The sequence below is a fragment of the Oryx dammah genome, unplaced genomic scaffold (genome assembly GCF_014754425.2).
Source record: "Oryx dammah isolate SB20612 unplaced genomic scaffold, SCBI_Odam_1.1 HiC_scaffold_9, whole genome shotgun sequence".
Lineage (NCBI taxonomy): Eukaryota > Metazoa > Chordata > Mammalia > Artiodactyla > Bovidae > Oryx > Oryx dammah.
The window spans coordinates 47,811,504-47,838,973 of NW_024070193.1; the positions used below are offsets into that span (position 1 = coordinate 47,811,504).

Here is a 27,470-nt window from a genome sequence, read left to right on the forward strand (position 1 = left end):
TTGCTCTTATCCTCTGCCTATGGCCTGTGCTGGGCTCCCCTTATTTCCTCTCTATGGCTTACAGGTTAAGACTATGGACCCCAAGTGCCAGGGTTTGAAACCCTGCTGTTATACTAACTAGTGAGGTGACTTATGCAAATTACTTCCTGTCTGTGTGCCTGGATGTCTCCCAAACTGTCTAAATAGTAACGTTACTCACCTCACAAGCTTGTTCAGTTCATGCATAAACCGGCGCTCACAGGAGCGCCTGGAACGTGCAGGTCTCTGGTGCATATTTGTGACTTCCGATTCTGTTTTCAAGTGTCTGCCTCTCTTTCTGTAGGTTTTATCCTCCTCTTCTGCCAGTTGTGTGACCCTCTAGGTATGCATCTCTTGCCTCAGGACGTGTGGACATGGTCATGGAGTCCTATCGTCAGTGGGGTGGCCATTAGAGAACTCATGGTTTGGAGTCTGGCCTGCAGTGGGGCCGCCTGTCCCCAGCACCAGCTTAGGGAGGGACAGCCAGGTCTTAGGCATCGCAGGGTGGAGTACCCTAGTTCATTAAGTTGCCTTGTGTACCCTGGAAGCCTGACACGCTTGTGATTGCTCCAGTGTGCATGATCCAAAATCTGGGTCTCTCCAACGGTGCTGAGGCTGTGCTTGGACCAGCCTGGGGGTCTGGGTGGCAGCTCCCCACAGCTCCAATACTCTGGTTGGAAGCCTCTGCAGGTTCCTATCCATGGCCACAGCCCATGGTTGGACTAAGCCACCCATTCCCCAGCTAGGGCCACAGGGGTACCTCTCAACATAATCCACCCCTAGAATCTAGCTTGTAAAACAGATCATAATAAAGGCACCTGGCTTCCCATAGGAATGATGGTGGTAACCTGGGGAAGGTGTTCCAGACCATTGACTCATACCAAAAGGCCATGCACGTGATCATCAGTATGTTATAGAAACAAGGCTCGCAGTCATGAGGGATGACTTAGGCTATTCTAGAAGGCCCTAATCTGTTCACTGTTCCCAAGCCTTAGTCACTGGACAGCTTAAAAACTATGCCCTCTCTATGTTCTCCTCATACTAAGTATATTTTGTTGTTGTTTCGTCACTCAGTCAGGTCTGACTCTTTGCAACCCTAAGCACTGTATCCTATCAGGCTCCTCTGTCCATGGGATTTCCCAGGCAAGAATACTGGAGTGGGTTGCCACTTCCTCCTCCAGGAGATCTTCCCGACCCAGGGATTGAACCTGTGTCTCCTGCATTGGCAGGTGGATTCTTTACCACTGAGCCACCAGGGAAGCCCATGAAATATTTTACTTTTTATCGATTATATCAATATGCTTAAAAGTGAGAAGTATTCTATGTAACAGCACTTACAAATTCATGAGTTTGTGTGCTATTTTTCTCTATTATATAAGGATGATATTTAAACACATAGTTATGAAACTTTCAGATGTTTGCTGTATATCATTGGCAGGGATTTGTAACGTAATTTGAGAACACAGAGATCTAGTCTAATTTCCTGCCACAGATGGGGACACATACCCAGAGGGGAAGGTCACACGGGGAGATTCTAGGCCTCCTGACTCCTAGTTCAGAGCTCCTTCCCCTGCGGTGAGCCTGGCCCATTACTGCCATCCTGAAAAACAGGAAGAGAGGTACTGGGAGCATAGCAAAGGTGACCTCTGTCACCCTCTTGCCAGCTACAGTTAACATTATTCATCTACAAAGAGACCCCTGCTTTTGTCCCCTTGGGTGTTAAAGGGTTCCTGGAAGATGAATTAGTTGGCCACTGTCTTTTACTGAAGCTGAAGCGCAGAGCTAGTTTTTCTTGGGATGTATTTTTCCTGCCCGAAGCAAGAGTGATGAGGTCTGTCCCAAACTCCCAAATTGGTAAGGACCAGCAGAGGCCTGCTGAAGCCTTGAGGAGGAGGCAGAATGTATGGACAGAGGGGGCCTGTGTGGCCCCCCTGCCAGTGGGCGGCTTGGTAGGGAGGAGCACTTGCTTCTGTAATTCAGGACTCTGGGGACCACAGAGGAGAGGGGAGGCTGGTATGGGCTGACCGAAAAATATTAAAGGAGCTGTAGGGTATTTTTTGAACCACCTCTTTGTTCCCTTTTGGGCCCTGAAGGTCTGGGATAAAAGTGGGGTCCATTAGAAGTTGCCCAGTGAACCCAGAGGAAGCTAAGCTGGTTGACAGCTTTCTTCTTCAGAGTCAAATTGCTCCTTGCACCTTAAAAACCTAAAGCTTTGGGATGTCCTTTAGACCAGATTAGGCTTGATTCAAATCAACCACACATACACACAGAAATGGGGAAGAGTATGTTATTTTCTGACTCTCTCCTCCATTGACCCACTTCCCCACCCTCCTCCATGAAACTTCTGTAGGTTGAGAGTTTCCACCCTCCCTGGTTCCCACTGACCACAGCTAGGGCCTCAGAGATACTTGGGCCTTTTCCAAAATTTCTTCTCTGATTTTAGGGTAGTTGGGGTGTTCCCTGAGGACCTGGGACAGAGAAAGAAAGGGTATGAGATACCACACAGGGCTCCCTGCCACTGCACCAAGCCCCCCGGCCCATCCCACCACTGGCAGGGGCTCACAGCACGGCAGACTTCGACGGCTTCCACGAATCTCTTGTCTTTCAAGTAGTTGAAAGCGAGCCTGAAGCCTGTCCAGGTGTAGGGAGGATAAAGACAGTGGGTGGCACTCTGATAACCCAAGAACCCCTCTGGTTCCCCACCACAAACAGATCACAGGCCCTGTGCTGTGGGGTCAGGAGGGTGGTCCCCCGGCCCTGGTCCCTCCTCCATGCACGCGTGCCTGCCCGACTGCTGTACCGATGGCAGGGTTGGTGTAATGGCTGTACTTCCAGGCCAGCTCGTAGTTGGTGGCTGCGTCCTTGTATGACTGCTCCCTCTCCATGATGAAGCCCATGTACTCGTAGGCCTTACAGCAAGACTGCAGGGAAAGCCGGTCAGAGCAGCGTGGGACCCGGTGGGGGCAAGGGCTGGGCAGTGGGTGAAGTAACCCAAACCACTCAGGGACTCTGGCAGTACCTCCTGCCCTGGCAAGAGGGTGGACTGGGTGCCCTCTTCTCAGCTATTCCTACACTAGAATGACCCCTGCCTTCACAGCCCTCCTGCTCTGACCTGCTAAGGCCCCTGCTGACCCAACCAAACCCTCCTTGCATGCCACCCTTCCATTTCCTGAACCCTTCTCACCTCTCCTCCCCGTTCTGCGTCCCTGTTGCAGGCAGCTTGACCCTGTTCGCTTCCTCTTGCCTTGCTTTCCCGTCCTGCTCTGTGGTCCACGGGACCCCTCCTGTCCTGCCTCTTCTCATCTCATTGCTATCCCTGCATCTCTGCCCACAAAGCCCCAGTGCCTCTCACACACACACCACCCCCGCAACAGCCCCAACGGCGATGCACCCCTCGCCTTGTTGTATTTCACGCAGCGCTGCAGCAGCTCCGAGGCCAGGTCAAACTTGCCGCCCTGGCAGTAGATATCGGCCAGCAGGAGCCAGCTCCTCTCCAGGTCATCGGCCTCAGCCAGTGCCCACGGGGCCTTGGCCAGGCGCTTCAGCTGCGTGCGTGCCTTGGGGATCTGCTTCAGCAGGGAGCAGGCCTGCGCCATGGCCAGCAGGGCGGGGACGCTGTCCTTCTGTGCAGGCGGGAAGCAGGCATCTTGGCGCCCGGCCCTCTGCCTCAACATGCCGCCCGCCCCCCCGCCCATCCCAGGAGCCAGTGCACCTCAGCCTGGGCCATCTCAACGAAGGTGCTCAGTGCCACCTCCACGTTGGCCTTCTCCCTGGTCGCCAGCAGGCACAGGCTCTGCAGAAGCCGCAGCTGGGTATGGCCCCCGGCCGAGTGTGGGTAGAACTCCCGCAGCAGCTTCTCTGCGGTGCGCACGCCATGTTGCTCCAGCTCCTTCCTGCTGGTGAAGCTGTGGGCGTTGAGGCTGAGCACGAGGGTGCTGGCCTGGCCTGCCCACGAGGCCCTCACCAGACCTCAATCCAGAGGCTGAGGGCTCTCCCTGCCTTCCCTCCCTACCCCCAGCCATCTGGGCCCTCACTTGCTCTCGGTCACCAGGCTCTGGAAAGCCTCTCCGCCCACGATCTCGTTGTCTGGGTTCAGACAAATCTGTACCATGTGATAGGTGGCGCTCTGGCCCCAAGCGCGGTCCTTGCGCGCTTTGTTTAAGAACTTCAGGGCTTCGTTGGGCTGTCCTATGTGCCTGTAGCGGAGAAGAGTAACCCCAAGAATCAGATAAAGTCCCTGAGGCCTGGGGAGAACAGGAACACTCAGGGGTCACTCCGACAATGTGCACAAAGCAGGATCTCTGGTCTCCCCATTTCCCGATGTGGAAGCTGAGCTTCAGCGTCCCTGGCAAAGCCCAACACGTCTGCTGGGGAGAGCCTCCTACATTCTAGTGGTTCAGATGGTAGAAAATCTGCCTGCAATGCAGGAGACCTGGGTTCGATCCCTGGGTCAGGAAGATCCCCGGAGAAGGAAATGGCAACTCCCCAGTATTCTTGCCTGGAGAATCCCATGGACAGAGGAGCCTGGTGGGCTACAGTCCATGGGGTTACAAAGAGTCAGACACGACTGAGTGACTAAACACACCTACACACACCTGCCAAGACACCCACCCCAACCCACCAGCAGTAGATGCCTCTGCAGTAATTGAACCCTGGCTCCAAAGGCACCCGGCTGGACATCTTCTTGGCCAATTCAAAGAAGGCTGGGGCATCCTCAAGTTTGCCACTTCTTCGTAGCAGATCGATTAGTTTGTTCAATACAGGAAAATTGTCTAAAATAAGAGAGCAGAAACCTCCAGGCTGTGATAACCAGTAGCTGAATCAGGTAGGGGGAAGCAGAGAGGACCAGGAGACACTATTGGTCTGGGCTGAACATGGCCACCCCAGCAGCTCCACTGAGACACAATGAAGTAGTCACTCTTATTGCTCCCATTTTATAGATGAGAAGACTGAGGCACAAAGAATTTGAGTAATCTGCCAAAGGTTACACATCAGGTAAGTGGAAGACCAGGATTCAGACCTAGAAGGTCTGGCTCCAAGACCTGCATTCCTAATAGCTGTGATCTGCTGGGCCTCTGGGTGACTGACATGGGCCTGGCTGGAGCTCTAGCCTAAGCCTCTTATTCGTGTCTGGCCCCTTCCTCAGCAAGACAGGGTGGTTTTATGCTACAGTGAGTAGGAAGAGAGCTACATGTCAGGGGAGAATTTCTAGCCACCTCCAGGAGGCTGTGACCTCCCAAGGGGAGGTGTCTGCGGTTTGGGGACAGACAGGCAGGACCAAGCACTGCCCTGCCTGAGACCAGGAACTGGCCCCTTGGACTGGGAAAGGGCCAGAACGTTCCATTGGGACTTTATCAGTTTCCTGCCTTTCTGGGAACAATCAGAGAGGAAGGGGCTTCCTCTGCCCGGTCAGGAAGGAGGGGAGAGGGCCCACCCTTCTAGGCGAGAGCAGACCTTGCTGGGTGGGAACTGCCAAAGGCAGTCATGGTGGGCAGGCTTGATGCAGCCAGTTAATTACCTGGTGCTTTCTCCAGGACTTGGTGGTAGAGGTCGATGGCAGCTTCGTATTTCTGTCTTCTGAACATCAGGTCGGCCATCACCTGTCAGAATGCACACGATGCTGGGATAGCAGCTTGCATGGGCATGGAGGGGAGGCTGTGGTGGGAGGGGGGACGGGAAAGGAGGGGAGGCAGGAAAGAACTTTCTAAGGAGCATCTCTGGGCACTGGGAGAAGGTCCCACAGGAGATGGGACAGCCTGGGGAGAGGGGTGGGCGTGAGGATGGAAGGAGGCAGGAAAAGCTGAGGGTGGACACCGTGGAGCCAGCCCCTCCACCCATGTCTGAGAACTGCCAGATGTGGGCAGTGGGGTGGAATGGGGGTTACCCACCCCTGCTGGAGACAGCCCTGGAGGTGGTCTGGGTGACAGGGCAGAGAGGGGTAGGACTGGGGAGGGCTGTTTCCTCATACTTCCAGAAGCCCCATGAACCTGTCCTCGCCTGGCCTTTACCAGTGGGTGTGGTTTCCCCTGGAGTGAATCAGCCTCACCCTCTCCCCTCAGATGTGGCCCGGGAGGGAGGTCGCTGCTGCCCCCTGCTGCCAGCCCTCCCCTCCCATCCGGGGTGACGGATCCAGTGCTGAGTCCCCTGCTGCCCCACTGCCCCGCGGGGTGGGTCACTGGGCTAGGAAGCAGCCGGCCCCGTGGCCGTGGGGGCCCGGGCCGCAGCCTCACCACGGCAGCTGTCTCGTGGTCCTTCTCGGTCTGCAGGAGGCCGGCGCAGTGCTGCTCACACAGGTCCAGCTGTCCCTGCAGCAGGTAGAGCCTTGCCAGCTCCAGCGCCACCTGGACAGGCCCCGAGACGGTGAGCAACCACCGTGCGTCATGGGAAGGCTCGGGCACCCAGGCCTCGGCCTCGCATGCCCACGCTCTGTCAGCTCTGCCTTCAAGGCGTGAAAGCGCGTCTCTGACCCGCTGGGATGATGCCTCTGGCTCTCCCCATCTCCCACCCAGTACTATACGTCATGACTTTTTCTAACTAACCAGTGAGAGGCAGGGCCCACTGAGCTCAGATTGACCCTTCGGCTTCGGCTCTGATCTCGTCTCCTCTGAGAAGCCCTCTGCGCCCCAGGCTCCGGGACAGGTACCCCTCATCTGAGTTCGCAAGTGTCCTGACCCCTCTGTGGGTATCACATGCTGTTAGAACTGCCTATGTACTTGTCTGTACCCAGTGCCCGGGGCAGGGACCTTGTCTTGCCCCACTGTGTCTCTAAGTCCTGGCCCAGTACCTGGCTTGCACATATTGGGAATCTGTTAAATGAGAACACGTTAAATAAATGAATGGGTCTATCACTAAGCTCTTCATCTCCTCTCCTGAAGTGAACTCCAGCCACCATTTCCTACCTGCAGCCATGCCTCTCATGTGACCCTAAACCTCCCTGCAAGCTTAGCCTGGGCTTTATGCCCAGAAAAGGCCCTGGCAGCCACAATGTCCTCTCCCCACCTGCAAGGGGGACCTGAAAATGCTACACTTGCCACCAAGGGCTGCAGTGGGTGAGGGCCCTGGGATCAGCAGGCAGGCCTGCCTACACCAGGGGTCTGTGCCCTTTGCAGGGAACCACAGAGAAGGAACCAGCTTCCATCCATAGTCAGGGAGCTGCAAGGCTTTGTGTCTCAAGGCAAGCACAAGGATCTCACTCCAAGGACCCCACCTTATTGTCAATAGGCGTGTAGGAGAGGGCATCTTTATAAGACTGCACTGCCTTGGCATACTCCTTCTCTGCCAGGTAGTATTCCCCAAACTGGATGCAGATGGAGGCTGCCAGTTGCTTCTGGGAGGGGATCATTTCCGGTTGCTCCAGGGGAACGCGCTTCAGGATCCGAGACTGGAGGTCCATGGCCTGGGGGACCAGGAAACCGCGTGAGCAACCCAGAGCCTGATGTGCCAGGTCTCAGGCCGGTTCACAGCAAGCCCCCAAGCTCTCATCTCAGAGCTCGCTGTCCAAGCAAGGGCATCTCAGCTCCCCTTGAGCAAACCTGGGTCACTCTGGACAGGCAAGGCTGCTGGCTGAGCACCCAGGAGGCAAACTGGCACTGCCGCGGGGGCAGAAGCAGGAGCAAAGGCTCTCAAACAACAAAACACTCCATCGTCTTTGGCTCAGTCACCTGTTTCCATCACACGTGGCACATGCTGTGTCTGATCTACCTCAGCTGTCCAATAGGCTAGAGCAGGCACACAGTAGGTGTTCAGCACAGGCTGTGTTTTGTTGGGTGCATTTGTTTTGAAGTGTCCTGCTGGGAATTTGAGGCAGCCCCCACAAATAGCCACAACATAACAGTGATTAAGTGAGTAGCCAGAGAGCATTGGGGCAAGAGGAAACAATGAGGCCAGGGTTAAGTTTTGGGTAGTGGGCACAGATCAGCCCTGGGTTCCCTGAAGGCCAGACTGAGGAATGGAAATCCAGTGGGAAACCCCGAGGATAAGTCACGTTAAGCAGTCAGAGGTGGTCTACAACCACAGGCACACGCCCCAGGGGCAGGTGCCAGGCCACACCCTTGGGTACAAAGAGTGAAGAGGAAGCGAAAAAATGGCTAGGAGTCTCCTAGCAGGGGCTTCTCAGTGGTGCCAGTGGTAAAGAACCTGCCTGCCAGCGCAGGAGATGTAAGAGATGCAGGTTCAATCCCTGTTGGGAAGATCCCCTGGAGGAGGGCATGCAACCCACTCCACTGTCGTTGCCTAGAAAATCCCATGGACAGAGGAGCCTGGTGGGCTATGGTCCAGAGGGTTGCAAAGAGGCGGATGCGAATGAAGCGACTTAGCAAGCACACAGCACTCCCAGCAGGAGACTATGGGTTGGGACGGGCCAAAGCTGGTTCAAATCTCAGCTCCACCACTTACTAGCAGTGTGACTTGGGGTATATTTCTTAACCTCTTTGAGCCTTATCTGTTAAACAGGAATGTCACAGTGCTTAGCTCTAAGGGCTACTGTGAGAATTAAATAAGGCAAAAAGGCTAGTACAGAACCCAGCACAGAGCGTTCAATGCATGAGAGCTGCTAGCATTGTCTATTAGTAACAACACAAGCATCCTTGAGGACAAAGGCACTGTCTTTCTCCAGTCCAGCCCAGGCGGGTTTCGAGCACTTCTGTGCACAATCAATAAAAGAGCAAGGGTGGGGGGATAAATGGAAGGTGGATGTCAGAGGTGTGACCTAGATCCTCTTTAGAGGACCAGGCCTGGAGCCTTCCAGACCTGCAGTCCTATCTTCAGCTTCCATCAGGAAATGGCAGATAGACAGCTTGAGTCTACTTGTCAATTACCTTGTTCAAAGTTTCCGTCACATCTTCTTTTTTATGACTCCTGTAAACCTTGGCCAGCAAAAGTAAGCACTTGACATCATTCATCATGGATGGGATGTCTTTGACTGCAAAATGGAAACTCAAAGTAGTGTTTCCTGGCCCCTGGGGAGTGGGGGGGTGGGGGGAGGATGGGGGCTGGGTTCAGAGCCCCAGCCAGTGCCTGTCCCCTGCCCCATCCTGCAGGAGAAGAGGGAGTGTGTCTGCTCGAAGGCAGGCTAGGGAAGACAGTTAGGCTGCGCTCACCAAAGTCATGATCCAGTGCCTGCTTCAAAACTTTTTCTGCTTTGTTGAACTTCTTTAACTTCAGGAGCAGTTCGGCCAGATCGCAGCACACAAAGTCCTGTCCGCTAATCTTCTGGGCGGCCTCATAATAATTAATTGCCTTCGAGCACACAGAAAATAGGGGCATCAGGTCTGGGCTTGCACGTGGGCACCTCACACTGTGCCCCTCCCCCCAACCCAGCAGTCACCATGCGTGTGTACCCCTCCAGAACACAGAAGCCTCAGATGCCATGGCCTCCTGCCTGGCACAGGGCTCGAGCCTCAGCCTCAGCAGGTGTTAGGGGGTGGTGGGGAGTGGCTGAGCCCTCTCCTTGGCACCCTGTTCAGGGGGGTCTCCCCTCGCCTCCTCCATCTCCCCTGCTGGGCTGGCCCTCCCTGCCCCTTCCTACCCCAGCACGGCCCGACCTTGGTGTACTGGTGGGTCTTCACGTAAGCCTGCCCAATCCGGCTGATCAGGGACGCGTCGTGTGGGTTCTTTCTGTAGGCCTCGTCGTAGACCTCCAGGGCCTTCTCTGGCTGGTGGGGAAAGGGTCTGCCATCTCTCTCTTCTCCCTTACTGGAGAAGCGAGATTGGACAGGGTGGGTGCGGGGTGCAGCCACTTAGTGAGGTCACAAGACCTTCACTCACCTCCTGAATGTTCATGAAAGCATTACCCAGAAGCAGACTGGTGTGGGGACCAGGCAGATGTTCACAGAGCTCCCTGCAAAAGTAACCAAAACCTTAGCTCAGCTCTGTGCATCCTTCCTATTCCTGGATCCATCTCTTCTCTTGCTCCCTCATTCTGTCCGACACCCATGCATTCACTCATTCATTCATCACCCAGTGCTTCTCAGCTCAGACGGGACGTGGTGCTAGCTGCCTTGGTTCAGGCTCTCCTTGTCTGTTATCTGGACCATGGCTGGGACTTCCACCCACTCCTCTGGCCTCCACCCCAAATGCCTAGAACCTTCTTCATGAGGCAGCCTGTGTTTTTTTTTTTTTTTTTCCCAGCCAAGCCTCACATGACATATGGGGATCTTAATTCCCTGACCAGGGATTGAACCCACTGGGCCCTGCACTGGAAGCACTGAGTCTTTACCACTGAACCACCAGGGAAGTCCCAGCCTACTTTTTCTAAACCTTCAATGAGACCATGTCATCTCACTGTTTATTGGTTTCCCACTGCTCATAGCATCAACCCCCCTTCCTCCCGAATTGCCTAGATGGAGTCTTGCCTGAGGAAGGGGACAGGAAAGTTACCCTTGAGGTCCCAATGTCAAATTGTAGAGAAAATTGCTGAGGGCTCCCAATCCCAGCTCTCCATCCTCCTTCACTCACATTGGTTACATCCAAGCCGCTGAACATTTCCCCAAGGAAATTTCCCCATGCCAGGGGCTGGGGCAGAACCATGGTTCCCACCAGGATGTGAACCGTAATGAGGGGCAAGCAGAACTCAGGGAAGACTCACTCCTGTGTCCTTACAACTCAGCAGCAGGTTGGCCTGACCGACCGACTGATCACACTCAGATTCTCACCAGGGGAAATTCCCTACTTTTGTCAAACACACTCTGAGAACACGTTGTGAAGCCCTGGGGCAAAGAAGACGATCTGGAGAAAACACTCCTGACACGCCACTGGGACCAGGGCGGTCAGTGCGCCGCCCGGGGCTCACCGGTAGCACCCAATATAGAGGCGGGCGTCCTTGTGGGTCTGCAGGTAGATGCTGGCCATCTTCTCCTTGGCGTCCACGTAGCAGGGCTGCTTGGGCGCGATGCTCTGCAGCACGCTCAGCGCCAGGCCCACGTTGCCCTTGCTCAGGGCCAAGTCCACATTGGCGATGGTGACGCGCATTTCCTCCGGCGTGCCGCTGAACTCGTTGATGGCGTCCTGCATGACCTTGGTGGCCTCGTGCTAAGACAAGGAAACCCAAAAGACCTTCCATTTGCTGTCACCCACCACACCTGGAAGCCAGGGGGAGGATGGCCCATCCCCACTTTAGAGCGGCAGGAAGGAGACAGAGAGAGAGAGCCTCTCAGGGTTGAAGGCCACTGTTCCTGGAGGGCAGGGCCAGCTGGGGGACATGAAATCCCTGACTGTGAGAACTTGTTCCTGAGCGCCTCAAAGTCTGAAGGTAATTTCTTCCTATGAGAGACCTATGGACGCATCTCCTTATACCTTCCTGCTTTCAGTCAAAGGTATTTTTGTGTTATGGTTAGTTAGTGTTAGCCACTCAGTTGCATCCGACTCTTTGCGACCCCATGGTCTGTAGCCTGCCAGGCTTCTCTATCCATGGAATTGGGCACATAAAGGTATATTTGAATTGTATCTTCACTGCATTTGTACTCTTGATTATTCTAACAAAGTTACTCTCTTTGCCCATTTTGGTCCTTTATGCCTTTGCCCATCCAGACCTTCCAAGGTCCTAGGGCCGCCCCATACAGCTGAGCAGGTTGCACACTGCAAAACTCCAAGGTGATGTAAGTGGCATCCACTGGAGAGGTGCACTGCCTAACTGCACAACCACGTGTGGTGGCCCTGGCGGGTCTTGTGCTCTTGCTCCCTGACATCCTTCTGGGGACAGTGAGGTTGACAGGGTTAGGATCATGCAGGACTCAGGAGGGTTTGGAGTTTATCTTGAGGGTGTGGGAGCCACTGAAGCCTTTAAAGTAGGGGAGAGGGATACTCCCAAGTGAATAAAAGCTAAACTAAAGTGCAAGGAAACACCAGCCAGAACCAAAGAGCCTGGTTCCCAGGCCTACCCTGGCCCTCCAGCATGCGCCAGCAACAAGAGAACAGAGCAAGGCATTTCTCACCAGCTCCCCGTTCATCCGGAGGGCATCTGCCAGCTCCAGTAAGATGGACACCCGCTCGCTGGGGCGCACGCAGGGCCCACGGAACTTCTTGTTCTCTTCCGTCCTCAGAGTTGGTAATTTTATGATCATCTTCAGTGCCTTTATGGCTTCTGGATAGTCCCCAGACTTGTTGAGGGCCTTGGCCTTGATGAAGTGGTAAAGGGGGTGGTCTCGGACCTAAAGGAACGTCAGCAGAGTATGGGGCTCCAGCTCCTGGAGGGGAGAAAGCCACAGGATCCCACGGAGCCAGTCCCTGCCTTTGGGTCAGCAGAAGGGGCTGAGGGATTCTGGCAGCTCCTGGGGCTACTCTCCCAAGGCGAGTAGGGGCTGAAGCTAGTGGGGCTGTAGGATGCTGAGCAGCGACAGGGCATCGGGGACCCCCACCTGGAAGTTGTGGCTGACGCCTAGCTCCAAGGAGTGGGAGCACATGGCAAAGTTGCCCTGAGCCAGGTAGATCTGAGCCATGAGGAGGTAGGCGTCCACGGAGGTGGGGTCCAACTCCAGGCAACGCTGCAGGGTGCTCTGGGCATGCTCTAACTCCCCTAGAAACAGGAAACAAACCCCTACATCCAGGGATCCTTGGGGACTCTCAGGACCCATCACATAAAGGCAGAAGGAATTTTACGTGTCCTGTTTCCCAGAAATATGCTGGGCATTTTTATCCCATGTCTGTTCAGCTTGACTCAGAGGTCTCTTCCTAAAATTAGAACTACTATTAGTTTTTGCCTTGACCCAGACAACAGCCAGGAGATGCAAACCTTGGTGTGACACCTCCCTTCCTTCTGTACCCTCAGGGAGATGGCTAAGTCACTTCACTGCTCCGTCTGGAGGCTCAGGGGAACACTGAAGTCTCAATTTCCATACCTAAGAGCAGAACAAAACCTAATAATAGCAGCAACCATGACAGCCACAACTTGAGAAGCACCCGCTCTGTGCCAACACAGGCAAAGTACTTTAGAAAGGCTGGTTTAATGTCTGCCCCCCGCCCCACCCCACCAAGGTGGTATTATCATGCCTGTCTTTCAGATGCAGGACAAGAACTTTAGTGATCTAAGTCACTCAGCTCCAAAGGGACGAAGTCAGTATTTATGTCCAGGGCCATGGGCTCCTGAGACTGCGCTCTGAATGCCTTGGCACGTTGGGGCCCAGAGGCCTCCCTGTGCCAGGCTGACCCTAAGTGGGAGGCAGTGGCAACTCAGGGGCAGGGTACAGTGAGCTGGTAAGAGACCTTCCTTCCTCTGCTGCCAGGTCCCTCAACAGCTCCTGCTTGGGGTCCATCAACCAGTGGGTGGAGAGCACTTGCTTCTGGGTCCCAAACTCCCTGAGCCTTCAGTTGTGCTGCAGAAATGTGAAGGTGTCACCATGACAACCTGAGCAGCTGGAGACCTTGCTCTGTCCCTAAAGCACTGGTATCTGCCAGCATCCGTGTGTGTGTGTGTGTGTGTGTGTGTGTGTGTGTGTGTGTGTGTGTGTGTGTGTGTGTGTGTGTGTGTGTGTGTCTGGCAGGGGAGGGAGGGCCTGCCCTCACCTTGTACCCAGGAGACCTTGGAGCAGTGGGTAAACCTGGCACTCTGATGGACACTGGGAGGACTGAGGCTGAAGACCAGGAGCTCTAGGCATAGTGCAACCCATACAGTGCAGAGCACACAGACATGCCGTGGCATTCTGAAGCCGCTGGACACCAGAGATCAGCTTGAGTTTCAAGCAGATGGGGGTGAAAGGTTATGGGGAGCAAAGACTTCCGAGAGCACAACAGGCCCCCACCGAGGGTTCTCCCCATCCTTCCCTCTTTCTCCAGGATCCAGGCATTGATTTAGGAGAGGCTGGATGAGGACTGTTCTGGCTCATGAGGCTCTGCGAGTCTAATGGCACAGGGTCCCCCTCCCTCGGGGCCTTCCCGACTGCCTTTTAAAACCTGCCACCGCTGCATCCCCTCCCTGGCTTTCATTTTCTCCATAGCATGGTCATGTCCTAACAATCACGCTGCGCTTTATGTCCACGTACCCTTCCTAGAACACAAACTCCAGGGTGGAGTTTCTCTTGTTCTGAGCACTGCTGTCCCCTAGGATCGGAGCAGTGCTGGTGCATCATCGGGTTCAGTGACTGTCAGCTGGTATAGATCAAGCAAGCAATCAGCAAAAGGGTGGGTGGGAGAGACCCCTGCTGGTGAGGAGTCAGGGGTGTTGGAGGCTGGGGACAGTGGGCACACCTGGTGACTGAGGGTGAGGGTGTGTGTGTGGAGCATCCCAGGCAGGGAGCCTGCAGACACTCACCCGGGGCTCCCCGCCAGCCACAAGGACTCACTGGCTCACCTGAGAGATACTTGACCTGGGCCATCACATACAGCGGCTCAGTCAGGGCTGGTGCCACCTTGACTACAGGATTCAGGATCGCAGCGACTTGCTTAAGAAGAGGAGACATGATCTGGCCTGGAGGCTGGGGCTGCAGGAACACAAGGGTCTGGCTGTGCGGTTTGCCCTATTCTCCTGGAGCACTTAGAAAACACTCTCAGTGAAGGGATTTTATTCCACATGTGTTTTACTTTATCCTACTTTATTTTTACTTACTGCAGTTACTTTGTTCATTTTTATTTACTTTATTTTACCCTGGTAGCTCAGATGGTAAAGAATCTGCTTGCAACACAGGAGATCCAGGTTCAATTCCCTGGCTCAGGAAGATCCCCTGGAGAAGCGAATGGCAACCCACTCCAGTATTCTTGCCAAGAGAATCCCATAGACAGAGGAGCCTGGTGGGCTACAGTCCATGGGGTAGCAAAGGGTCAGACATGGCTGAGTAAATGACGCTTTCATGCTTCACACACATATTTACCATCCACTCTGAACTACTCTGTCCAAGAGCATAGGCTCCTGAGAATGGGGACTTTATTTGTTCACCTTTGAGTCCCCCTATCAAGCATGGCATCTGGCACATGGTGGTGCCCTCAGTAGATATTTGTGGGATGGCATTAGGAGGCACTTGGGGGATATTAAGGCATGTAAGATACAATCCTTGCCCACAGGGAATCTCAATTGTCTGGGAAGGCCGGACAAACAAGGAAAGACCAAAATACTTCTTAGAAGACATTGGGAGGAAAGGGAGCCCAGTTCCTCCCTGGGATGAACAGAGGCCAGTGCCCCGCTCCTCACATGCAGTCCCTGGACCAGCAGCATGAGCATCACCTAGGAGACGCAGGGCTTGTGCCCCACTTCCTGGGTGATTGGCATGTTGCACGTGCAAATGTGAAAAGCACTGGGCTCCCCGACTGCCCAAGGCTCAAGCAACCTAGTGACTGGCCAGGTAGGTCCTGCCTCTGCTGCCTCTGCCCAGACCTGTTCACCAGTCCAACCTGCTTAGGGCAGAAGACCAGGTACTCCTTGGCGATGCAGACCAGGAAGGTGGGGTCGAGCCGTTCCAAGTATTCGGAGCTCATGGGGAGGGCCTGCATGCTGGAGAAGTGCAGCTCAGCGGCCTCCTTTAGCAGCGTCGTGGCCTCCTGCTCCCCCCTATGCTTCTTGGACGCCAGGAGGGCTTGGAGGAAAACCAGCACCTGTGGGAGCAGGCACGGGTCTTGGAGGCAATGCCCACTAGGCAGAGCTAGCAGGCCAAGGAGAAGCAGAAGTCCAAGGGGCAACTGGGGGTGGGAAAAGGGAGGGGGTGTGGCAGGGGCGGGATCCCAGGGCAACCTCGGCCCCCACAGAGCTCTGACCTCAGACTTCCCCAGGGACTGCTGCACCTCCTTCAGGAATTCCAGCTGGTGTTCGGCCTCTTCCAGGTGGCCGTCTAAGATCTGGCACCAGATGATCCCTGGGAGGGGACAGAACTGGGATGAACAGCCAGCTCTGTGGCAGAGCCAGCAGGCCAAGGGACAGTGGACGGCAGGGACCCTTTCCCATGTCTTCATACGCTCAAAGAGTGCTATGCGCTTGCGGGGAAGCGTTCAAATCGTAGGGCAAGGAAAACATCCCCAGCTCACATTCTGCTTTCAGCGTGTCTTTCTCTAGAGAGAATCAGTATGAACAGATTGGAGTGTATTTCTTCAAACATCTTGCAAAGCATTTGCATGTTATTAGTGGATAGTGTATTTTCCCATCCGTTCATATAAATTACCCCATTCTCTTCAATGGTGACATAATATTTCACTGCCAATGTAACCATTTATTTAACTACTGCACTATTGAAGGACTCCTCGTTTCACATTTTGTTGGTTTTCAGGGTTTAAATATTACAATGCCATGGTCAACATTTTGTGTTCTAACTCCTTATGTAGAGATGATGTCAAAGGGCATGTACATCTAAAACCTTGATAGATAAGGCCAGCTTGCCCTCCAAGGATATTTGAATTAGTAATACTGTCAAGAATTTGGAAGTATTTTTTTCTTTCCCCACGACCTCACAAACATGCTTTATTTACTCTTTACCATGCTAAAGAGTGAATAACTTGTTTTAATTCACTTAAAAAATTTTTTTTTAGGGAAAATGGGCATCTTTTTATATATTTAGTGGCCTTTTCTACTGTAACTTTCCTGTTTATAGCTTTTTCCTGTTTTTCTTTGGATGGATTTTTATCCCTCTCTATTCTCTTTATATATAATCCTTGTTACAAACATTTTCCATTAGTTTGCCTTTTACCTTTTAACTATTTTTCCTCTGCCTTTTTGCCATCCAGTAGTTTTAAATTTTTACATAAATTGGTCAAATATTTTCCTTTAGAACTTCTGAGTTTGTAGTTATGCTTAGAATTCCCCGGGCAACCCAAGTCCAATTTAACTTTTATGTTTAAATATCTAAGTCATCTAGAATTTATTTTTGAGGATAATGTGAAATGGGTGTTTACCTTTATTTTTTTTTCGTAAAGAATAGTCAGGTATTCGACCACGAGTTATTGAAACTCTATCGGTTTGAAATGTCATTTTTATCATAAGGCCTGTTTCTATCCTGTTGATCTGTTTGTGTATTCCAGGAATGGCCTCAAACGGACTTCTCTTTTTTAAAAAAAAAAATATATATATATATATTTTTTTTGGCTGTTCTGTGTCTTTGCTGCTGTGGGATTTTCTATAGCTGCGGCGCCCTAGTTTCTCACTGTGGTGGCTTCTCTGTTGCAGAGCATGGGCTGTAGCGCACACAGGCTTCAGGAAGTGGCTACCAGGCTCTAGAGCACAGGCCCAATGCCGTGGTGCATGAGCTTAGCTGCTCCGAGGCACGCAGGATCTTCCTGGATCAGGGATTGAACCTGTGTCTCCTGCATTGGCAGGTGGATTATTTACAACTGAGCCACCAAGGAAATCCTTAACTCCTCTTGTTTTGATGTGTTTTGATGTTGGGAGGACAAATCCCTTCTGTTCCTACTCTTTTTTTTACAATTTATTCCTTGACCATTTGGGTACATTTATTTCTGTCTTCCTCACCACCATCTTGGTTTTCAGTCATATCCGTCCCACTATTTGGCTCATCTATGGACATTTTTACTTTGCAAAAATCATATTTTTAATTTTCAGCAACTCTTTTTTTGTTACTGTATTTTTTTCCTAGTGGCATGTTCTTTACCCACGGACCTAATAGACTCTAGAGTCAGCCAACACAGGAGGTGTTTTGGGGACAAAGCCTTTTCTGTATCTGGCCTTAACTTTGTTCCTCAGAGGGCCACTGCTTTGCATGTTTCACTTGGCCCCTCTTTCAAACTGCTAGCAGATTTATAAATGGACTAGAGTGATGACTATTAGCAACCAGGGCAGACGTCTCAAATTGCTAAGGCCCCTGATTTTCCCGGACGGGCCAGGTAAGATGGATGAGTCAAGGACACATATGTGTAGACTCAGGTTTGGCTGGAGTGTGTGGACTTCCCTTTTGGCTGACCAGCAGGGGCTCTCCCTTGAATTGAGGAAGTGGGCAAGGACTCAGACTGGTGGAGGAACGTTTCAGGGGATTTTTCCTATGTGTTGGGCATTCAAGTTTTTTGCCCTTCATGTCCCTGCTGGTGGTGGGACATCATGGGGGGCTTTGTTTTGCTCTGTCCTGTCCCACCCCCTGCTAAGAGTCTCCTTGATCCCATTCTTGGGCTTCCAATAACCCTCCTGTTATCTCAATGATGACCCCATGACATATTTTGCTCCTAGCCTCTGGGGACCCCAGAGCTTGTGTGTGTGTGTTTTTAAATTTTTCTTTTTCCTGGAGCCCTCTGGGGAAAGCTGATCTACTCATTTCTTTAGCTGCCCCGTCTCTGCCCATGTTGGTTTATAGGTTTCTAGACTTGCTCAGAGCTTCCAGATTGAATGCGATTTGCTTAATATCTTCTAGAAATGCGAAGTTCTTCAGAGTTCCTGGTCTACCAAAGGCACCTTACCCTGTTTCTGGGGCTGTTATAGGGACTCACCATCTTTTTAAAATGTTGCCCATGACTTTGGGGGGGTTTTGGGGAGGGAGGAAGAAGTGATGACCAAGGAGTCAGCCTGATGCACTGAACCAGAAATCAAGACCAAACACTTGGATTGCTTTTTTGACTGTGCCACACAGATGCGCTTGGAGTTTAGCGAGAAGTGACTTTGCCCCCAAAAGACATAACTCCTCAGAGCCGGGGCAGGAAGCTGGCTTGCCTGGGGGCACTGATCACCAGGCTGCCTCTACTAAAGTCAAATACCTCTGTCTCAGGATTCGCTAGAGACCACAGATTTGAGAGCTTTGTGTAAAAATGAAAACTGGGCTTTGGAAAATTCACTGGACATTTGTATAAAGTGGGAGGGAAGCCCTGGGACACATGGGGAAGCAAAACTCTCAAAACTACTCACTCTGGTGGCCTTTCAGCAAGGGGGTCTGAAGAGGAAGGGTCTACAGAGGTGAGGTGAGCGGCTGTGGGGCAGGGGGGTGCTGGCCTGGTGGGGCCTGAGAGGAGGCAGGGCTGACCCAGCATGTCAGACAGAGTGTGGCTATCAGAGGTCTGAAGGAGATGAGAATGGCTTTGACTGCTTTCGAGAATTCCTGTGCCTCTTATGTCTATATGTGTAGATGCCTCGAAAGGCACCCCATCCTACAATGTACCCCCAAACTCACATACCCTCTGGGAAGAATGCTTGCCAACCCCTCTCTTCTGGATTCATGGAGGTCACCCTGCTTGGCTCCCATCCCCCAGCCTGCCGCCCCCGTCCCTGCCCAGCCTGCACAGACCTGTCAAGGCAGCCACGCTGCTTTCATCCAGCTTCATGGCCTTTGAGTACCACAGAGATGCCTCCTTTACTTGGTCCTGCAGGATGAAGAGGTAGCCCAGCTCGGTGGCCATGTGGGCGTCGGAGGATGTGGCCATGAAGGTTCGTTCGATGAAGCTACACACCAGCTGCAGAATCCCCTGGTGCCTCCCACACTGAAAGGAACAGACACAGGGACGGGGAAACCAGTCACTCCTCAACAAGGCCATCTTGCAAATGGGGGACACTTTGGCAGGACTCAGGGGTGCTCAGGAGAGCCCCAGAAGTACCATGTGTCCAGGTAGCTGTCCAGCTCACAAAGAATCCCCCCTACCCCGGTGGCCACATGTGTGGACCCGCCTCCAGGCACGGAGCCCTCAGAGGGACCCAGCCCCGTGTCTGGCCATAGTCACTGGTCCAACAAGTAAACAGGAGGTTCTTCACAAACTGAAGCTGCATGAGGGGAACTCTTGGTGTCGCACTGATGGGAAGTGGCCCTGAGGGCTGTGAGCAGCCCCATTCCCTGCTGTGCGTGGAGAATGAGCAGAGAGAATCAGACACAGAGGTGGAGGGAGAGAGGGTATCCCAGTGGACTTCGATCCCCAGAGCTGCCCCTGCTCTTATGATGATTCCTTAGGGGAAATCTTTCTTTTTTTTAGTTGGGGCACACGGGATCTCTAGCTGTGGCGTGTGGACTCTTAGTTGCAGCATGTGGGATATAGTACCCTGACCAGGGATGGAACCCGGGCCTCCTGCATTGGGAGAGTAGAGTCTTAGCCATGGGAGGACCTGGGAAGTCCCCCTTCTAGTAAATTTTGCTCTGGGGCTGAAGGTTGTGACAGAGACAGGCTGTTTGGCAGCCTGCTCTGTTTGCACTGAGCCTGGCGTCAGAGAGGGTTAGGCAGGCAGCCTCCCTGGGTCTCTTTCACAAAAAGAATACGGGAGTCGGGGGCTCCAGCACCCTGTTCTTCCACAGCTGCTATGTTGCTGCCCTCTTTCCCCAAATAGGGCGCCTCCCACTCTGAAAGCGCTTCCAGATCTCACTTCCGTGGTCTTCAGAGCATCTCTGAAGGGCATGTGGGCACAGGAGACAGAGGCCACCTGATACCGTGATAGGACGGAGGCAGGCTAGGGCCCCAGGGCCTGGGCCACTAGTCTGAGAGATCAAGTTTAAGCCGGAGAGGGTGGGGCGGGGTCCTGAGGGAGCTTCTGGGGGACCACAGATCTCCCCTGGGAATAAGACAAGATGCGCTAGTTCAGAAACCAGGGAGGAGCTTTCTTACCAGTCTGCTCACCACAAGAATTTTTTTAAGATGGAGGCTTGGATTTTGGGGTTCTCTTGTTTCCAGTGCCTTAATCAGATTCCTAACGTGCTCGGCAGCCTGCAAGAACAAAACACAACATCAAAGGCAGTAGGTAAAAGGGGAGTGGGGCAAAGGTTCTCAAGGGAGGCTGCCTGGAGTACCAGCTGAGATATCTTAAACACACTCGGGCCTCTGCACCAACGCCAGAGATTCAGAGATAACTGGCCTTGGGTGTGCCCAGGCTTCAGTACCACTTTGGGGGCCTGCAGGCGCTTTCTCTCCAGAGCCAGCACTGCCCCTTTATTCACGAATTCGGAAAGAGCAGCTGCCCTTTGAGACGGCCCCAAACAGTGCCAAAAGCCAGCTGTATGGTGCACACACAGCGGTGCCCCCCGGCCAGTTGCAAACCACCTGGGCTGGCCCAGGAGCAAACCGTCAGAGTGGGTCTCTGGCCCCAAACTTCTGTTCCATTTTGACCTGAGTCACCACATTGATGCCTCTCTGTCATTCCAGTGAATCCTCCCAGGGACTCTGACAGTAAGTGTAACTGAATTTTCCAGTCTAGCAGATGAAGGGTCAGAAAGGTTAAGGTCATTTGACTAAGGTTACCCAGCCATCTAGATGGCTGACTGAGTCCAAAGCCTGTATTCTTTCGTGGACTCTTCTGCCCATTCACTATGTGGGGTAGAGAGTTCTTAGTTCACAGCAGCAAAGAAGTACCAGGAGAGAATATGCGGTGGGGTGGATCTTCTCTGCAAGCTTAGGACTATGCAACCTGGGCTGGGGTGAGGGGCAGATCCCAGGGTTTGAGATGGGGCAAAGGAGGGGCATTAAATGCTAACTGCCCTTGGGCCTAACCATGAGGCCAGGCCCTTGGGAGGCTTGCTCAGGGCCCCAGGTTCTCAGGGAGCTGAGGACAGGCCTATTCCCTTGTTTCTACCCAGAGACAGGGCTTGGGCCCTTTTTGAGGGTTCCTACCAAATACAGACCATGCCCTCCGCCTCACCCCACACCACAAAATCCATAACCTCAGAGCTGTGCAAAAGGAACCAGAAACTTCCTTTTCTTGCCATGACCCCTTAGGGCCTCTTGACTGGTCACACACTCTGCAGAGGCAATGTCTTTATTAAGAAGGCAGGGTTTTCACTGAAGATACAAACTCTTTTTGAAAATAAGAACGTGTCTGGGCATGGAGGTTTTCATTAGGAATTCGAGGTGCTTCTGACTGCATCTGAGGACTCTTTGGGGTTTCTCTGGAAAACTACAAGTTTTAGGAGCAAGTTTATGGCCAGGTGCATGCTAAGTTGCTCAGTTGTGTCTGACTCTTTGTGACCCCACAGACTGTAGCCATTCACACTCCTATGTCCACATGATACTCATACTGGAGTGGGTTGCCATTTACTCCCCCAGGGGACCTTCCTGACCCAGGGGACCCAGAGACCAAACCTACGTCTCCTGCATTGACAGGTGGATTCTTTACCACTGAGCAACCTGGGAAGCCCATGGGGCCAGGTACTGCCTGGTCAATATCTGAACAATTCTAACCATTCCCTTAAAAAAAGGCATTTCCTGAAACATGAACACAACCATGGGAATGCCTTGGTGGTCCAGTGGTTAGGACTCAGCACTTTCACTGCTGTGGGCTTGGGTTCACTCCGTCGTCACAGAACTAAGATCCCGCAAGCCAGGCAGCGTGGCAAAAACAAAGCCAAAACCCAAACCAGCAACAAACCACAATCATGACTTCCATCAGTTGAAATGGAGCAAGTTATTGTACCTCACTGGGCACTGTTCCCAGTCGTCCTACGTGTCCTGTAATTGGACCTTATAACAACCATACAGAGTGGGTGGAATTAGCTCCATTTTCACAGATGAGCATCTTGGGGCTCATCCAGGTGGAGACACCTGCCCGGGTCAAACAGGGAACACGAGGCAGAACCAGAGCAGTATGTCAGCCTCACTGCCAGCCTTTGGAACTGTGTGGCTCAAGGACCAAACCAGAGCCCCGAGGGTGTGGATGGGCGTAGGGAGCTGAGTCTCAGGGAGCCCCCTCCAAGGCCTTGGGGGTGGAGGTGCTGTGGAGGGTACCTCCTTGGCTGGGTTGGTTTCAAGGTTCAAGTTCTGAGTCTTGAAAGAACTCACCACGGTCATGTTTCCTTCTCTTGCGAGCTCATGCACAGCTAGAATTTGGCAAGCATCGATATTGCTTCGGTCTTTTTTGAGGATTCTGAAACAGGAAGAGGACCCATGTGGATTGAGAGTGTTCAGAGGCAAGGTTAGGATGGTGTGGTGGCATCTTCTGATTGTCCCCTAACATCTATCCTCCCCTTCTCCTTTTAATAGAACCTGCTGAACTGCTGGGGCATGTGGCTACTGCAATAAACACTACATTTCCCAGCTTCCCTCTGCAGCTCATGTGTGACCATGTGATTAAGTTCTGACCAATAGGATGCAAATGAAAGTGCCCAGGGTATATCCAGGGGTATCCCTACAGCGTGACTTCCATTTCTTCTCTTTCCTCCTCCTTGCTGGCTGGAACGTGGGCCATGTGAGCCACATCCTAGGAACAGGACAGCAGGGAGAGAGGCGTGGGGCCCTAGGGAGTTAAGCTGTCATCCTTGTCTTGGCCCACCATCCAAACTTTTCCCTGAGAGAGGAATAACCTTTTATGTTAAGTCCCTTATTTGGGGGTGTCTTCATGACAGAAACCTATTTATATCCCAGATTACACAGGCATGACTGTGGTACCAGGGTCAGGGGGCAGGGGGTCAAGTCTGCAGCTGTAAGATGGAAACTTTGGTTTCCATCATGTGTCACTGGGGAGGTGCAGCTCCTGATCACACTACAGAGTTTTCTTTTTTTTTTTTTTAGTTATTTATTTATTTTTGACTGTGCTGGGTCTTTGTTGCCACAGGACCTTTTCTCTAGTTGTGGCGAGCAGGGGCCACTCTCTGGTTGTGAAGTGTGGGCTCCTCATTGTGGCGGCTTCTTCTGTTGCAGAGCATGGGCTCTGGAGCACTCGGGCTTCAGTAGTTGGGGGTGGGGAGCTCTAGAGCACAGGCTCAGAGCTTGCGGTGCACGGGCTTAGCTGCTGTGGGGCACATGGGATCTTCCTGGACCGGGGATCGAACCCATGTCTCCTGCACTGGCTGGCAGATTCTTTACCACTGAGCCACCAGGGAATTCCCTGAAGAATTCCCTGGAATTTTCAATATTTTGTTTCTTTATAGGAAACTTCATTTTTTCAGCCGGATTAGGCAATGGTCCTTCTGCTTAACAATTATTCTAACTGACATATCAACTCTCAACACAACTAGGCAGAGTCAACATTCAAAGAGTTCTAGGCATTTATGATGATTTTGAAGGCACTGTGAATTTCATAATTTAGAAATTAAAAAAAAAACTTTTAAAATGACGTATGGACTAAAAATGAATCAGAACCAATGTTAGAGAAGTCGCAGAACCAAATGATGAAGATACTACTGAAATATCGCAGAACCAAATGATGAAGATACTACTGAAATATCCAGATGTGTAGACACTGTTAAATGGTACCTCAAGGGACGTCTATAGACTTAAATGCTTATCTTCTACAAGAAGATTTAGAATGGCCAGGCATTCAACTCAAGAGTTAGACAATAACAACAGAGTACCTCCACAGAAGGTAGTTAGCAGGAAATAATAAACAGCAGAATTAGTCAATTAGAAAACAAGGATATCATAGCATCAACAAAACTCAAAGCTGGTTGTTTAACAAGACTAATGGAAGAAACAAATTATTTTAACGTTGGTGGAGAGAACTAAAAGAGAAGGAAAAAATGAATAATATTAGGGCTGGAAAGAGAAAAACATCTACAGAGAGCAGAAATGTAAAGAGCAATAGGGGCGGGACTGCCCTGGTGCTCTAGGGGTTAGAACTCTGTAATTCATTCTAATGTTGACACTATCAACTACATGAAACTAATGAAACACACGGGCTTCCAGGTATCCTGGGGGCCCAAGGTGGAGCCTCCAAAGCAAGCTCTTGATCCAGGAGTTCCTGCCCAGGACACCAGCCAGCTGTGAGAGAGGCCGCGGAGGGCCCGCCCAGGCCTGGCACAGGCCAGAATCACTTCCAGTTTCCTACCAGGGCCTCTGTGTGAGACTCCGATTCCAGTTAGCATCCTTCCATAGGGAAGGAAGAGGTATGTTTGTATTCCACCCCCTCACACACACACATAATCTGGACTGCAAGGAGATCAAACCAGTCCATCCTAAAGGAAATCAGTCCTGAATGTTCATTAGAAGGACTGATGCTGAAGCTGAAACTCCCAATACTTTGGCCACCTGATGCAAAGAGCTAACTCATTTGAAAAGACCCTGATGCTGGGAAAGATTGAAAGGAGGAGGAGAAGGGGACGACAGAGGATGAGATGGTTGGATGGCATCACCAACTCGATGGACATGGGTTTGAGCAGGCTCTGGGAGTTGGAGATGGACAGGGAGGCCTGGCGTGCTGCAGTCCATGGGGTGGCAAAGAGTCAGACACGACTGGGCGACTGAATTAAACTGAACTGTACTGGTGACTCATGATCACTCAGGGAAAAACAGTCCATGAACTCTTTTTAGGAAGAAAATTAGTACTCTATGTTTTATGATGACTGTGATAAAAATGGTTAAAGCGGTAGAGTTTAAAGAGATAAGCTTCAGTTATCTAGAAAATTCCATTTTTGAAAACCCTCCTTCAAACATCCCTCCCCTGAAGCCATCTTTATCTCTGTTCACAGTGGAAGTGCTTCAGGATCACCCTCTCCTCGGAACTGGGCTTCCGCAAGTCTCCGTAACTCCCGAATCCTCCCTCTGCTGTCTTCCTGGTGCACTCAGCTTGCTACTAAAGCCTTCTCTCAGGCAAAGGCCTCTGTCACCCACAGGTTTTAAAATTCCATACTGCAACAGTCCCTTTCTGCCTTTATTCTTCCCTCCCCGCCTACTCCTCAGACACAACTGCTGTTTACCTCTAACTCTTGTTGCCTTCGGTTCCTTTGGTAGTTCTCTCTCCTAAACACTATGCTTAGATCACTTGATAGGGCTATTTCTTTTCCAACTTTTTTTTAAAGATTTTTTTTTTTTTGGATGTAGACCGTTTTTAATGTCTTTATTGAATCTGCTACAGGACTGATCTGTTCCATGTTTTTTGGTTTCTTGGCCACAAGGCATGTGGAATCTAGTTCCCTGACCAGGGATCGAACCTGTACACCCTGCACTGAAAGGCAAAGTCTTAACCAGGGGACCACCAGGGAAGTCCCAAGAGGCCTGTTTCTTGATCTTCCCACCATAGGCCTCCACTGCGGGCTTCCTGCTATGACAGGTGAGTGCCTAGTTCACGTCCAACCTCCCTCTGCTCCCCAACCCCCAATGTGACCATATCACTATTTATAACTCCCACTGACAATGCTGACTTTTATGGCTTGTTCCATCAAACACACAGTATCTCCCATCCTGCCACTGTGTAAGAGGGGACCAATCAGTCCCCTCCACTGGCAAAGGAAGTCTAGTCAAGGCTATGGTTTTTCCAGTAGTCATGTATGGATGTGAGAGTTGGACTATAAAGAAAGCTGAGCGCAGAAGAATTGATGCTTTTGAACTGTGGTGTTGAAGACTCTTGAGAGTCCCCTGGACTGCAAGGAGATCCAACCAGTCCATCCTAAAGGAGATCAGTCCTGAATATTCATTGGAAGGACTGATGCTGAAGCTGAAACTCCAATACTTTGGGCACCTGATGCGAAGAGCTGATTCATTTGAAAAGACCCTGATGCTGGGAGGGATTGAAGGTGGGAGGAGAAGGGGATGACAGAGGATGAGGTGGTTGGAAGGCATCATTGACTCAATGGACATGGGTTTGGGTGGACTCTGGGAGTTGGTGATGGACAGGGAGGCCTGGCGTGCTGTGGTTCATGAGGTCGCAAAGAGTCAGACACGACTGAGCAACTGAACTGAACTGGCCTGAAGCGGCAAAGGAAGGAAGCATCAGGTCAGCCCCCCCTCACCTGTGTCCCATTTCTACCGTCTGCTCCCAGTCCTGCCGAGCCAGGAACAGCTGCATCTTTAGGACCAAAGCAGGCAGGAAGCTCCCGCAGGTGACGGTGATCTGGCTCACCACCTCAAGGGCCCCCGAGTAGTTCTGCAGCATCATGAAGTACATCACCTGTTGGAAGCCAAACAGAAGAGCCTTCATCAGTGCCCACCAAAAATGAGCGGTGGGCGTCAGTGTCCCCACCAAGACAGGAGCAGAGCCTGGCACGTGTGCAGGAGCCATCATTCAGAGTGACAAATCGGGTCCACAGCAGTCTTGGGGTTTTCTGACAGGCAAGGCAGGGGAATGGAATTCCAGCTGAGTTATTTCAAATCCTAAAAGATGCTGTTAAAGTGCTGCACTCAATATGCCAGCAAATTTGGAAAACTCAGCAGTGGCCACACGACTTGAAAAGGTCAGTTTACATTTCAATTCCAAAGAAGAGCAATGCCAAAGAATGTTCAAACCACTGTACAATTGCACTCATTTCACATGCTAGCAAAGTAATGCTCAAAATCCTGCAAACTAGGTTTCAATAGTATGGGAACTGAGAACTTCCAGTTGCACAAGCTGGATTTAGAAAAGGCAGAGGAACCAGAGATCAAACTGCCAACATCCATTGGTTCATAGAAGAAGCTAGAGAATTCCAGAAAAACATCTACTTCTGCTTCATTGACTATGCTAAAGCCTTTGACTATGTGGATCACAACAAACTATGGACAATTCTTCAAGAGATGGGAATACCAGACCACCTTACCTTCCTCCTGTGAAACCTGTATGTAGGTCAAGAAGCAACAGTTAGAACCAGACATGAAACAACAGACTGGTTCCAAATTGGGAAAGGAGTACGTTAAGGCTGTATATTGTCACCCTGCTTGCTTAACTTATATGCAGAGTACATCATGAGAAATGTTGGGCTGGATGAAGCACAAGTTGGAATCAAGATTGC

General features: G+C 51.8%; 1 protein-coding gene across 5 annotated transcripts in view; it reads right to left on the reverse strand.

Moving 5' to 3' along the window:
- The window catches only part of TTC21A (tetratricopeptide repeat domain 21A), a 39,980-nt gene that overhangs the window by 4,684 nt on the left and 7,826 nt on the right, over positions 1–27,470 (reverse strand). For 2 of the 5 annotated variants that reach the window (XM_040246197.1, XM_040246200.1), the window contains exons 6-29: positions 26,496–26,653; positions 22,612–22,696; positions 20,449–20,547; positions 19,149–19,341; positions 15,694–15,791; positions 15,334–15,534; positions 14,300–14,429; positions 12,372–12,529; positions 11,949–12,164; positions 10,808–11,046; positions 9,784–9,856; positions 9,561–9,671; positions 9,117–9,255; positions 8,835–8,938; positions 7,226–7,414; positions 6,249–6,359; positions 5,537–5,618; positions 4,640–4,790; positions 4,053–4,214; positions 3,731–3,923; positions 3,417–3,641; positions 2,819–2,939; positions 2,582–2,649; positions 2,290–2,486 (exon numbers count right to left, since the gene is read on the reverse strand). In XM_040246197.1, the coding sequence (XP_040102131.1) occupies positions 2,409–2,486; positions 2,582–2,649; positions 2,819–2,939; positions 3,417–3,641; positions 3,731–3,923; positions 4,053–4,214; positions 4,640–4,790; positions 5,537–5,618; positions 6,249–6,359; positions 7,226–7,414; positions 8,835–8,938; positions 9,117–9,255; positions 9,561–9,671; positions 9,784–9,856; positions 10,808–11,046; positions 11,949–12,164; positions 12,372–12,529; positions 14,300–14,429; positions 15,334–15,534; positions 15,694–15,791; positions 19,149–19,341; positions 20,449–20,547; positions 22,612–22,696; positions 26,496–26,653 (3,384 nt within the window). In that variant the 3' untranslated portion in view covers positions 2,290–2,408. Of the gene's footprint in view, positions 1–1,276; positions 1,619–2,289; positions 2,487–2,581; positions 2,650–2,818; positions 2,940–3,416; positions 3,642–3,730; positions 3,924–4,052; positions 4,215–4,639; positions 4,791–5,536; positions 5,619–6,248; positions 6,360–7,225; positions 7,415–8,834; positions 8,939–9,116; positions 9,256–9,560; positions 9,672–9,783; positions 9,857–10,807; positions 11,047–11,948; positions 12,165–12,371; positions 12,530–14,299; positions 14,430–15,333; positions 15,535–15,693; positions 15,792–19,148; positions 19,342–20,448; positions 20,548–22,611; positions 22,697–26,495; positions 26,654–27,470 lie in introns of those variants that run through there. The other 3 variants (XR_005722024.1, XM_040246198.1, XM_040246199.1) reach the window with 3 other exon arrangements.